General features: G+C 39.4%; 2 protein-coding genes across 10 annotated transcripts in view; both read right to left on the bottom strand.

Annotated features, from left to right (window-relative positions):
• Nucleotides 1-3,109, bottom strand: part of LOC121301490 (phosphatidylinositol 3-kinase regulatory subunit gamma-like) — a 45,572-nt gene extending 42,463 nt beyond the window's left edge. For all 3 annotated transcript variants that reach the window (XM_041230946.1, XM_041230947.1, XM_041230948.1), the window contains exon 1: nucleotides 2,939-3,109. The gene's annotated coding sequence lies outside the window, so the exon portion shown is untranslated. The remainder of the gene's footprint in view (nucleotides 1-2,938) is intronic.
• A 5,989-nt stretch (nucleotides 3,110-9,098) lies between these two features.
• Nucleotides 9,099-14,113, bottom strand: part of LOC121301233 (microtubule-associated serine/threonine-protein kinase 3-like) — a 79,205-nt gene continuing 74,190 nt past the window's right edge. For all 7 annotated transcript variants that reach the window (XM_041230384.1, XM_041230379.1, XM_041230380.1 and 4 more), the window contains one exon: nucleotides 9,099-13,683. In XM_041230384.1, coding sequence (XP_041086318.1) covers nucleotides 12,632-13,683 — 1,052 coding nt within the window. In that variant the 3' untranslated portion in view covers nucleotides 9,099-12,631. The remainder of the gene's footprint in view (nucleotides 13,684-14,113) is intronic.

Genomic DNA, 14,113 nt, shown 5'->3' with positions numbered 1-14,113 from the left:
TCTTAACAGTTGGAAAAGATTCTATGTATCCAGATGGTTATCTATCTATCTAATATATATATATATATATATATATATATATATATATATATATATATATATATATATATATATATATATATATATATATATATATTAGATAGATGTCATGCACGGGGGAAGGCAGCAGCAGGGATAGTAGGTGATATAATCACACACAAAGACAATAAGCCCGATATACACTCCATCAAAAGAGCCATCTCTTTTGTATCGGCACTGTGCTCTGGCGCTAGAAGATCTGGGTTCACGCTCGCCCTCTGCCTGTGTGCGGATGGCTCCAAATTCACACACACCCAACGTCACCCTAAACACACGTTCAATCGAAATATCATTAAAATACAGCAAGAGCAGCACCACTCCAACCCCAAGAACCCTACCCTACACACACAGTAATCCCGCAGTACACAACTCACCGTACCTGCAGGCAGTGTGGCTGGCAGCACTTCCACAGGCATATACTGTACCATTGCCAGTAACCTTCTCAAGATCAGCATGGTGTTTCACTGTTGGAAATGTTTGTTTGTGCAGCCCATTTAAAAAGCATTCCGTTTTTACTTCAGATCTGGTGGTTAACAAAGAGTGATCCAAAAAGAAGCCTAGTACTCGAGTAGGGGAATGCTAAATCGTTTCCTCGGTTTCTATTGGTTGGCTGGTCTTTGCTCAATCACTAGGCAGGCTGTATCAAATGAAGGAAATGTTCTAATATTAGAAATGTAACTAGGCAGTGTAGGAGTTCTGAACCCAAAACTCCAGCATTTCAACAACTTCTAATACATGTTAATGATGATAATTCAGTAATTGAGAGGGTTTTAGCCAAACCCAGTTCAATTAACACAAATAAACCTGACATGACAGATCCATGTTATATTGTACAGTAGTATACAACGATATTGTAAAATATTTTTATTATTACTATAATTCTCTGAATATAGTTGACGGTCTATGGTCAGTAACATTTCAGCATTTTACACATATCTAGAGAAGTTACTGAGTGTATCTTCAGAGGTGTGCTTTTCAAAACAAAAATGATGTCGTCTAATTGTCTATAACGTACATGAGAAGCTGATGGTATATTTTGAATAGATTTATTTTGTATTTATAACTAGAAGCTAGCTAGACAAGGCCTTTAAAGTAACTGTAGCTAAAAAATAATCCCATGCATTTTTGCACTTCCATTTGCTACACTGGACTGAATGGTGCAGTTTTGAAAGAAACACATGTTATAGTTTGTAAAACATTTGACACATCTTTAAACAGCTTCTAGTTCTCAATTCCTGTGCCTTACTCACCGGAAATCTGTCACACTTGCACTTCCTTGCTAATTTCACCTGTCATTGGCTGGGTGGTTAACGACACAGAAGCCAGTGAAGGCTTGGAAACAGTTCCACTCACAGGTGACCAAGGAAGTGCAACACCATCTGAAAGCACGGCTTACAAACAGATATTTCTTTAACCAACTATGGTATCTGATATGTTGTTTTTTTTTTAAATAAACGTGTTTCTTTCAAAACTCCACATTTGAGACCTGTGTTGCATACAGAAGTGTACAAAAAGTACAGTTTATTAAAGTATTTTGTTAGCTACAATAAATATCAACATTCAGACTTATTTTACTTGAAACTTAGCATACACACTAACTTAGGAGGCACAGTTTCAGTATCTTGTACTGAGAAATTACACATAATATATTTGATTTGTTTACTGGTCTGCAGTTTTGAGTGGCGTTTTCTTACTAGACCTGTCTGCAGTTCTGAATATGAATACACCTGCTGTGTTGAGGAAACTAAACTAAAATGAAACCTTACAAAAGGAATGGCTTTATATCTTCAGAGAACTTTCCTTCCACATGGAACTGAGACAAGCACAGTAAAGAATACACAGCCCAACATAGGTGCAGCACCAAACTACAACACAATGAAAGCAAAGTGTTATACAGCTTGACTTTTGACTCGAAAACTGAAGAGCACCGATTTAGAACTTGTGTAGAATGAGAATTAGCCAACCTGCATGTCAACACAGTCAAGTTATATCCATCATTATTTGTGTCTTACTCTCTCAGACTTGTGCAACAATCTTGCAAACTACAGAGAACAGTAACACTGTAAAAGACAACTGTATATAGCAATCATTTGGAAAAACCGACTGATAAATATTTAGTTAAAACGTATTTGCATATAAAATTACAATTTCATAAAATAATAAATACATCGCCGAACACTTCAACCACTTAAATGAATTGAGAAAACAAAACGTAATGCAGCTTAACATATAAATGTTACCGAGAACTGTAAATCAGTCTAACTGTGAACTGTAAAATCAGTCCAACTTTGTATCTGGTGAAATGTTCCGATTATGGAAATCAACCAAAGCAGATTTGGGCAAAGCTGTACTGTGCTCAACTTGTTCTGGATTCCGATTTAAATTAAAATACAGCTTACCACAACCAGCATCAATGGTAGTACACAAAGTATCAAAAAGGAGACAAACAAACGTTTACTGTTAAAAACACTGAAATGAAAAACTTTCAATAATAATAATTAATCATCATCAGTATCATTATTAATATCATTTGAAGTATACTGGAACGGTACCGACACCGTAATTAAAATACAAGATAATGTACAACATATATATATATATATATATATATATATATATATATATATATATATATATATATATATATATATATATATAGACACACACACACACACACACACACACTAATGCAGAGCTGTGAAATGCCCGAGCCGGAGCTGAGCTCTGTAATTCTGCATGTGCGAAGCATCTGGTATGCAACATATGTGGTTAAATTCGACACACTTGTAGCTCCGCTGCTCCTACCACCATTTTCCAGTTTAAATCCATCAATTCTGCACGGAGAACTTTGAAAACTCACCCAAAAACACATGCGTTGACATCTCCCCGATAAATGGCGTTTCTTCTCGGTTTCCTCTTGTGCTTTAGTGGGGATCATTCCCGTCCAGACTCGAAACCGTCCCTCTCCTCCCAACTAAACCCCTCTGTGCCTACTCAGCCATATTCCAGCACAGCACAACAGACACTCGTCCACAGACAAATGGTGACGGGCGGAGTCGAATCTGCCGGAGAAAACCGAATATTGCCGGAAAGAAACGGGAATATTTGCGGTGAAACGGAAGGAAACAGATGTGTGAAGTCAGCATAAAGTACAGTTTAGGTACATTTAGGGTTAAGCAATACGGTTTAGCTTAAATGCATGAAGGTGGGTGTCTTAAAATGCTTTGTGTTTCGCTTTATTAACAATACAGCCAGCCCCCTATTTAAATTGAGTATTTTGTGGTTCTACAATTATTTATTTGTTTACTTTGATTTGAGATATGGAAATATTTAAAGCATGTACAATGCTTTTATGGTGGGGGGAAGAAGCTTGTGTGCTTACAGCTAAAACTAGTTTTGGGGAATGTCAACAAACTACACTTCTGCTGTTTGAAAATAAAACACTGTGTTCATTTTGAATTCCAAATTAGATTTCCACTTTGAAGAGATATCTGTCTTTTCACAACACAGAGTTAATTTCCTTCTTGTGTTACAAAAAAGAGGACCCCATCTGCACCATGGATCAGTAGAATATGTGCATGATTGTGTGGTGGAAACGCAAGGTAAGAACAAATGAATCCTGCTGTATTTCACTGGTCACTTTGTTTCAGTTGAACTAGCTTTAGTTTATAGCAGCTGTACAGCAGCATGCACTGCTGTGTTTCATTGTTAATGTTAAAGGAAAAGGATTGTGGTTAATGCAGTAATTCCATACATCTTCCACTTACATTAGTAGTTGTCATACAGTCATTTCTGTGTAAAACATGATCTCTAGATACTAAAGATCAGGGTTGGCGATTTTTTTATTTATTTTTTAATTCTCTATTTAGTTTTTTTTCATTTAAAGGGTACCTAAGGGCCTTTTTATTTTATTGTGTTACATGTTCCCACGTGTTCCTACAGCTGTTCATGTAAGGTGTGTGTATTGTTTTAATTAATTTTTAAAAATATATATTTTGACCACTTTTTTAAAACTTTCCTTGTCTCAAGATGGCTTCACATGTACCAGCATGGACTTCTCAGAACTACATTTCCCATCGTCCTCTTGCTCAGTGGTAAATCCATCCAAGTTACATATGTCAGCAGGAAGGTGATGGGAAATGTAGTTCTGAGCAGTTCTTGTACTTGCACCCCCAAAGTCATCTCAGCAGCATCAGCATGCATTTTATATTTTAGAACATGTCTGTACTACACTTGGTTAAAGAAATCTGTTTGCAAGTCAAGCTTTAAGTTACTGTTGCACTTCCTTGGTCACCTGGAGGCTTCTTCCCTGTCATTAACCTGTTAACTGCCAGGCGTTCAGCCAGTAACATGACCAGAAGACACTGCTGAGCTGACTTCCGAAGCACAAGTGTAACGGTAACAGATTTCTGAGAATAAGGCACAGAAACTGAACACTTCCTTTAACCTGACGTAGCACTAGATATCACGTGCTAAAATGAGAAAGCATGTTTCCAAAACTCAGTCTGAGACATATGTAGCTAATGAAAAGTGCAAAACACATTTAATTATCCTATTCGCTAGTTACCAAAAATGGTTTTACAGCAACTTTAAAAGAAATGTATTTGATGTTGTTTACAAATTGTTTGTACACTACAACATTAACCTTGATGTCTGTGTACTACATGCTTTTAAAGTGAGCCTTTTCTAACATGCACCACATGAAACAGTATTGCCCAAACAAGAGTTTCATTCAGTGCGAGAGCAAGGGAAGGAGAGATCAAGTGTGGAACAAAACATTAGTCCCAGATGGTGCTTAATGGTTTATTTCCAATGGAAAAGTATGACATCATATCCTATTGTATGACATGTTAACTAGTTTTGCCATAAGCTCAGTGGAAATGTTTGTTTTTGGGTGATTAAAAAGAAAACAATTACTGGAATTATTATTTCTATTCAGAAAATGATTTCATAAGGATGCCCTTGTTTTTTCTGATCTGGAGTTAGCCCCAGCAATACCACTCCTATACTGCTGGAAAAAAGGAAACTGGACCAAACGTGGTTCCTTTTTCAGAGCTTGCAGGTTCCCTACCCAATTACTGGTCTTTTCAGTTCAATCAGGAGTTACCCTGAAAACGGTATGCTTGAGAACTCAATAATGCTCAATAATGTTAGTACCAAGTTTCATGACAACCGAGTAAGCGGTTCTCAAAATATATGCAAAATTGTAAGTGTGAGATACTGCTGGATAGACAGCCCCATATATTACTAGGATCTGATACTCAATAAATTATTCAAAATAGTTGGAGTTGTAGTATAAAGATACATTTCAATGAACCCCTATCAATGTGGTACCCAGTTTTGGTCACTGCACTACAAAAGACATTAGACTTGGGAAGGTACAGCAAAGGTTGAGTAGGCTGATCCCAGGACGTGATGATAATATCGAGTTTTCAAAATCCTAAATGGCAAAGTTAACCCATATCACTACTTCAAAGCACGGAGTAGAACCAAGAGAGAGGGCACAAATGGAAGTTTAGAGAAGGTAGGAAGATTGCTATTCCATGGACTAGCCTACGAGGTGAAGCATCTAAAACACTAGGAACATTAAAAAAAAAAAACAACACTTCTGCCCTACTAAATGAGATCCCCTGGTTAGGGCAGATAAGCTAGGAAGGGATGAGTCTTGCTGGGCTGAACTGCTGCTTCATGTTTATATGTACTGAGTTGTGTTCCGGTCTCTGATTGAGAGGGACTATATTTTAATTATTTCATTTATCACTGTCAATATAGTTCAGTGGAGTGCACTACACATCTGTCACACTTTAACCTTGCGTATTCCCTGTCTTACTGTGTCAGTGCTACTGCGTTACTACTTTGGTCATTTTACCCGGGTTAAAGCATCTTACTGGCTGCAAAACATGCTGATTGGGTGCTGACAGTAAAGACCCAGAGATGGTGTGAGGACAATTTCACTCTTCCTGGTGACCCAACAAGTGCAAGACAGTCTAAAAGCATGACTTGCAAACAGAGATCTCTCTGAACTAGTGTATCAGACATCACATTTCCTACAATACAAAATAGCACAATTTGAGAGCTAGTGAATGGATGTGCGTGGCAGAGGAGATGTATAGAGCCATTGTGCAGCTACACTTACTTTAAAAGTGTATTTTACCCAGGTGAAATAACAGAAAAAAATTACAAGAACGACACCACAGTGTTTCATATCAAACTTCATCTGCAAATGAATTTATTACAACATAATGACAGCACTTAGAACCCAGAAAACAGGCGTTCTCAATATTGACCTGGATTCAGACACATCACCGCAGGAAGGCAACAGCACATTATTTTCCCTTGGCAGGCAGTACACACACTGCCCAATCCAACACTGTACAAACTCAAATATATAGAAAGCAACCCTGTTCCCAAACACATACAAAGTTACTCATATAACCATGAACCATGCTGAATGATGGCTGTCTTTACACAACATTCAGTGGTGCTTGTGACTAACATTATCAAGCCAGGGCACGATGTGCTCTCTAACACTGTGATCTGTGTCATGGCACAGAAGCACGTGCACAGCTAATATCATGTGTCTGTTACCAGTGACATGCAAACATGCACAGGAAGATGACAAAGTATGTACTATAGCTTTGCAACACATCTACTGTAATACACAAACCACTTCATACAGTACTACATTGAAAAAGGAGTGGCTTTCCAAAGTGGGATTTACAAAATAAATATCTTAATACCACACGCCTTTGTCCTTTTTGTTTTGTTCGGAAAAGTGTAAACAACCATTTCAAAACGGTCAGAATGTTAATATATAAGCCAAGTTTCACAGAGTTTCTTATAATGTTACCTGATAATATCAAACCCGAGATTCATTCTAAATGATAAGCAGATAATAAAACAGATAACTGTGATAGATGACTAAAAATTTTTTTTTTGGCATTTTAGGTAGCATTAGCAATAAAAACTATACTGCCGTTTTTAATTTGGTACATTGAGCAATAACAGGATAGCGACATCATACCTGAAATAAGATCCTCGAGTCAGTTGTTGGAAGGAGGGATGTGCTAATAATATTAAATATCCTGGTAAGCACTGTGTAGCGCAGTACCTAAGCTATTATTTTATTAGCATCTCTGGTCCCCCTTTTCTTTTTGTTTCCAGTTATTCTTCAATTACAGTGCAATAGATTCTTGGTGCCAAGCCACATCCTGTCAAGTACAGTATGTCACCATCGCTAAAGTCCCAAGAAGCAAAAGCAACTTTAAACCTTTTTCTTCTACATTTAAAATACAACTAAAACAAATCAATCCCAATAATAATTGTAGTTCAAATGAGAGGTACATTTTGAAACCTCTCATTTAGGGTGTTCTTGTTTACCTTCGGTTAAGTGGAATTTTAAAGTAGCTCTATAAGAACTATTTTAAAAAAGGGAAAAAGGACAAGGGTCTAGAAGATAGGAATTGTGCCTACAAGCAACGGCCAGAAATGAAATATTACCTATAGCTGTTTCTACTACCACAGCACTGATTTTCAGATCTTTCAGTCTACTGCAACATTCTTAACCACCCCGTATGAAAAGCAGGGCTTACTTTTGCAATTTTGTTCTTACTTTGCATCCATAGTAGGTATATATATAATATAGATATATATCTATATATTATATATATATCATATATTATCTCTTAAACAAAAAAAAACCAAAAACATAGCCAGGAGCGCCATCTTTAAACGACTTCAATCATGAGCGTGCTACTTAGCATTATGAGAAGGGAGTACCGGCAATAGTCAAATATGTTTTAAAGATGTATGCAAAATGTATGCAAAGTAGGAAGAAGTGCGACAGCACAGCATACAGCATTTAACTAGTGGAGTTTTGATGTATTGAGGTGTCCGGAGAGCAGCGCCAATGAAACAGAACAGTATGCTCTGCACCTCAACAAATGAGTCTCTTGTTTCAGTGTTTAGAAGATGAGCAGACAGGATTCAATACAAATATTTCCGCATATTTCACCATATCTCAAAGTAAATCATTTATTTTTGGGTTTCACGTGTAGGCACAATTTCCATCTCACAGATCCTTGGAATTTGAAAATCACACTTAAATCTTGTACACAACCCCCAACATTTTACATATAAAACACGGAATCACTGTGGGAGGACACAGTTCCCATTTCAATATACACAGGGATACACATTACAGTACAAATTCAGTTAAAAAACACATTAACACTAGAAGTTAATATTTGTAATTTTTTGTCTTTCATTTAGCAAAGTTACTTTTTTTAAAAAAATTTATTAGTTGCCAATTTTATTTTTATTTTTTCATTTTCTCCCAATTTAGAATAACCAGTAATTTTTTAGGCTCAGCTCACCGCTACCAGCCCCGTGCTGACTCGGGAGCAGCGAAGACGAACACACGCTGTCCTCCGAAGTGTGTGCCGTCAGCCAACTGCTGCTTTTCACACTGCAGACTCACCGTGCAGCCTCCTCAGAGCTACAGCGTCGGAGAACAACGCAGCTCTGGGCAGCTTACAGGCAAGCCTGCAGGCGCCCGACCAGATTGCAGGGGTCACTGGTGCGCGGTGAGCTGAGGACACCCTAGCCGACCTAAGCCCCTCCCCCAACCCCCCCGGGTGGTGCTTGGCCAATTGTGCGCCGCCCCCTGGGAGCTCCCGTCCACGGTCGGCAGTGATATAGCCTGGACTCGAACCGGCGACCTCCAGGCTATAGGGGGCATCCTGCACTCCACACAGAGCGCCTTTACAGGATATGCCACCTATTTAGCAAAGTTACTTCCTACACATACTGCATGTAAGCATTAGCAAATGTAAACATCAGTCTATATCAAATATAGTAGAAAAGGGTTAGGCAGCAATAGTGAGGTCAAATTAGACAAAAACGCAAGGAAGGCAATCCGACCATTTTAAAAGTTAACAAAAACACAATAAAAACAAATACCTAACTTATTCTACAGTTTTTGGGATGTGCAGCACAAATGGCAAAAATGTTTTTAAAAAAAAATCAGCAAATACATGAAAAATTGAGCTAGTCAATAACAAATGCAAGTTAAAATGTGTGGTATTTATATAAAAAGTAAAACCCTGTTACACATACAAGTACCCTTTAAAAGCTTGATTTTAAAATAGCTTAAAAATCAACATTTACATTAAAATTCCAGATCAAAAGCAAAGTTATTTCTGGTCAAACCTAAAACATCCGGTCAGTTCAGACTTTTAGCTTTCAATGGTCCGAAAATTTACATAAAAAGTCCTTCTTTTGCTACGTAATGGATGTTTACGCATGAATGAGTAAGTAGGCAATATTCCTGCTCATTCTCACCCCTTTGAAGGAAGGGCAGGCTGGAGTCTGCCACACTAAACACTGACTCTTAGTGGGAAGGGATGGGTTTTGGCCAATGGCTTAAACAACATTTTTTTGACAAAACCAATTGTTAAAACTACACCTCTTCTACAGCGACTCATTTTGATAATGTATGAGGCGGAGCCTAACCTGGCAGACACAGGATGCAAGACAGGACTACACCCTGGACGGGATGCCAGTCCATTGCAGGGCACCACACACATAGGGCAATTTACAGTGACCAATCTACCTGAACAGGATGTCTTTGGACTGTGGGAGGAAACCGAAGTACCCGGAGAAAACCCACGCAGACACAGGGAGAACATGCAAACAATACACAGACAGACCCCTAGGCTGGAATCGAACCCAGGACCCTGGCATTGTGAGGCACGAGCGCTAACCAACACGTGCAGCTCACAATGTGGCAAATATTCATGATACTAAAGTGTAGAAAAGTTAAATGTAATTAATTTAGAGCTTTAAAAATAAATAAATAAATAAAAGCACCCCTGTGGCTTCAAGAGCTCTCAAACCAACACACAGTGCACACATGAGAAATGCCACATCCCTCTGTTGTCTCTCTCATTGATCTGTTTCTTACATCCACTAGGGTGTTGCAGGGGAAGGTGTTAACCATTACACTCTGGTGAACCAGATGAACCTAGACAGAAGTTTGACAGCTCTCGAACAGAAAAGTGAATGTACAAAATTAATCTAACCCAGACCACGTGGGTTATTCTGATATTACACACCTGGTCTTGGAGTGAATATGCAGGGTGATTTTGTTCTTTGACTCGTTAGCTAGGATTGTATCAGGTGATGTTGGCAGTCTTAACTTAGTCCTGTAAAAATCCTGGGTTTTCAGTGTCCTCATTAAGTTTTCCAGTGCCCCTGGCCTGAGTTGTCTATGACATGTTCCATACTAATATTTGTTCCCGTGGTGCATGGTTAACCACCCTGCATATGCAGCAATCAAGTACTGGAGTTCTGATGCATCCAGAGAATGACTCAAATGAACGGGGTGTGCAGTACCTCAACAAAATGATTAGCCTCTGGTACTCTTTACAAAACACAGATTTTCTTTTCTTTCAGGTGTTGTTTTCTGGTTAAAATCCATAACTATAAAACTCAAATCGTGCTACATGTTGAAATATTAAAATAAACAGTACATTTCATGTCAAACGTTTCAAACAAAACTCTAAGACACTGAGGAAAGGCTTCTAGGTCGAAGGTTTTGGCATTTAAGTTTTTCAGTTTTACTAAAATCATAACTTATTAAAATCACCCTATTTATACAATACATGTATAGTCAGTAATATGCTACCTCTTTATATTAATTTTATTCGGTTCATTTAATACTGTGCTGCTAAACTAGTAAAACTTCAATGCAGTTTTAGGATTTATCCTACCTACTAAAATGCCTATGTCTCAAGCCCTTACAGGTATAATGCCCAGCAAACCCTGCTTCTTAATGTATTTTTTGGCAAGCTCTACAAACAGCTGTTGGAGAAAAGCTGACAGGAGCAGAAATGAAATGAAAAAGCTAGGATCAACATCCAGCTACTCATGCCTTTTCAAAAAAATGATTCACAAAATGTAAAAAGATGCTAAAATCACTACCCCTTGAAAAACAGACAAGTGTGTCTGGAATATAAAGTCGAGTTAGTCTCCTTCATTTAAGCGTGGGCACACATCGTTGCTTACAGAGGCTGTAATAACATATTTTTCAAGTTAAGGACAGGATACCCTATATTTGGTTTAAAGGTGATAAATGTAGTTCTTTTTTAGTTCTGAAATGAAGATCGTATAAAAAGCCTGGTTTACACAAAAAGATTTATCTTTAAGTTAGGGTAAGGGAAGGGACATATCCCCTTGTATCTGACAGTTATCAAAACTTATCTAATTAAATTAGTGGTCTTATTAGAGCAACAGTCACGTTAGGAACACTTTGCTTCCCTGACATGAGAATAGTATTACAGCACACCTCAGCAAGCTGTGAAACACTGCTCATCACTGCATTCCCCTTGCTTACATTGAAACATGCTCATCACTGCATTCTCCTTGCTTACACTGAAACACGCTCATCACTGCATTCTCCTTGCTTACACTGTGAAACACCGCTCACTGCATTCCCCTTGCTTACACTGTGAAACACCGCTCACTGCATTCCCCTTGCTTACACTGTGAAACACCGCTCACTGCATTCCCCTTGCTTACATTGTGAAACACTGCTCATCACTGCATTCCCCTTGCTTACACTGTGAAACACCGCTCACTGCATTCCCCTTCCTTACATTGTGAAACACTGCTCATCACTGCATTCCCCTTGCTTACATTTACTTTCTCTTTCTGTCACAAAACTCTTAGAAACTAACATCCAAGTACAGCAGGTACACCAGAGTGTAACTATTAACCTGTCCTCCTGCAACACTTCCAGGAGATGTAAGAAACGCCACATTTGCTTTTAGGACATTTCCAGGAGCGACAAGTTAATGGTTACACTCTGGTGTACCCGCTGTACTTTGGAGATTAGATGTTTGAGAGCTCTACTGAGGCCACAGAGGTGCTTTAAACTAGCTTAAAAAAAGTCACCATGATGGGATTACAGAAATAGAAAATGATCTACAAAGTTAAAAGTTTAAAAGAAGAAAAATACATGGTTATAAAGTTTATTGAACCATAAGAATCTGGTGGTGTAAAACAGGCTTTAGTTTTTGTTTTGTCTGAGAAGTCAGTGGCGTTTTTCATAATAAATCTACTGTCAACTAGTTTAAGTAGAAAATTGTAAATAAGGTTTCTAACTTAGTATTGAACAATGGTGTGTATCTAGAAATTTGGTTTAGGAAAGTCCTTTTAAGTTATAAAATAGTAAAGGCCTGGTGCCCCAGAACACACATTTTAAACACAGTTCAGCGTTTCTCTTGGCCCCAGCTACAAATCCTATTACAAAAAGTCATAAATAAATTCTGGCAAAAACACTCCTTTTTTAAAAAATACATTTACAAAATCAAAAAACGTTGGCCTGCATAAATAAGGTTAGTCTCTGTTTTTGTAGAAAACTCTCTTTTGGTGACAGTTTGGTCTTAAAATTGTCATAGGTTGCGTGAAGACAGGGCATTTGTGAGCGATCAAAGACTGGAATGTATTTATTCATTAAATTCCTTCAGATATGGGTTAAAAACCCAACAGTTTATTCTTTCATCTTCCCTTTCCTTCTCCCATGTGAGAGAGACAGGTCCTCCTTTCCTGGCTTCTCATTCAAATTGTACTTTTCTGACATGGCATGTGACATGTCAGCGGATGTGGTCCTTTGCCCTTTCCTGACTCCCAAATCATCCTCTGATGTGAGCAGCACTGGTATTGGTCTTCCAGTCGCCTCCCTCTCCTCCTCCTTCTCTTTCTCTCCATCTTGGCACATGGAGTACAGCTCCTGACACTCCCAGGACTTCTCCTCTTCTGAGCCCTGCACAGCAATCTGAGGCACGCAAGTCTTCCTCCCTTCTCCCTTCTGGTCGCTCTCAATCCAAGATGCTTTGAACTGCCGGCTGCACGCGGGAGGCCCCTTTTGCTGTGGCTCTTCGCTGGACACTCCCACATCGGGCTCGTCAAAGCTCACCTCCTGCACCGCTTCCTGCTTCTTGAAAAAGTCCCTGCGCTCAGACAGGTTCAGTTTCCTCATCACCACCATGTCATCGTCTCTAAGTCTCTGGGCTCCCAGGTAGCTGAGACGACCCTGCTCGCTCACACTGGAGCCCATGTATCCCAACGCAGTGCCACACTCCCCCTCAGAGTCCCCTACAGCTTCACCAGTGTCCAGGACTTCCAGCGTGCGCTTGCGTGGCACGTAGCCCTTCTTCTCTCCATGGTAAGCAGACAGTTTCTCATTAGACTGGACCCTCTTGAGGAGGGGGGATCGAGGGGGCTCGCCGCTGCGGGGTCGGACGGCGTGACGGATGATGGTTGGAGGGGAGAGGGTCTTGCCATGGTAGGAAGAGTGAAGACTCTTGGTGAAGCCAGGCAGAGGGGAGGGGGAGCGCTGGGGAGAGGGGGGCTGAGGGGGTGGGCAGGGGTTGCAGGCCAGCGGGGAGGGGGGGATGCTGCTGGTTGATTTGCGGCGTCCCACCTTGTAGCGCTGGTTGCTCAGTTTGGGGGCCAGGCCGTGCAGGGAGCTGGGGCGGATGTGTCCTGCTGGGGAGCTGGGAGTGCTGGAGCAAGGGGATGTGCTGGGGGGAGAATTGGTGTCTGCAAAGAAAGAAATGTATATTACTTAATGGTTACTTGAAAAATCGGTTTTGCCTTGCAGCAATACTACCCTTTGATTCTGCACCAGAGCAATACATCCCGCTGTTCATCTCGGTATGCTTTCAAGCTGTTCACATTCCTGTGCGCTCACACCAACAACAAACAAGAGAGTACTTCACAAAGAGAAAAAACTGTTTTTTATTATTTATAAATCTTGCATATGTATGGTTTTCCTGTTTATAAATATGGTTTACAAATCCTTTCATTTTGCTGTTCATTGCATGTGTTATTTACAAAAAGCATGAAGTTTGTGTATATCAAATGTGCGTCTTACTTATTTTACCTGCTGAATAATGTTACGTTAACATACTGAATTAAACAGCGCTTTTTAGATGTCCACATACTTAATGACAAAAATTGAAAAATTTGA

The sequence above is a fragment of the Polyodon spathula genome, chromosome 27 (assembly GCF_017654505.1).
Source record: "Polyodon spathula isolate WHYD16114869_AA chromosome 27, ASM1765450v1, whole genome shotgun sequence".
NCBI lineage: Eukaryota > Metazoa > Chordata > Actinopteri > Acipenseriformes > Polyodontidae > Polyodon > Polyodon spathula.
This window is presented reverse-complemented; position numbering and strand designations above follow the sequence as displayed.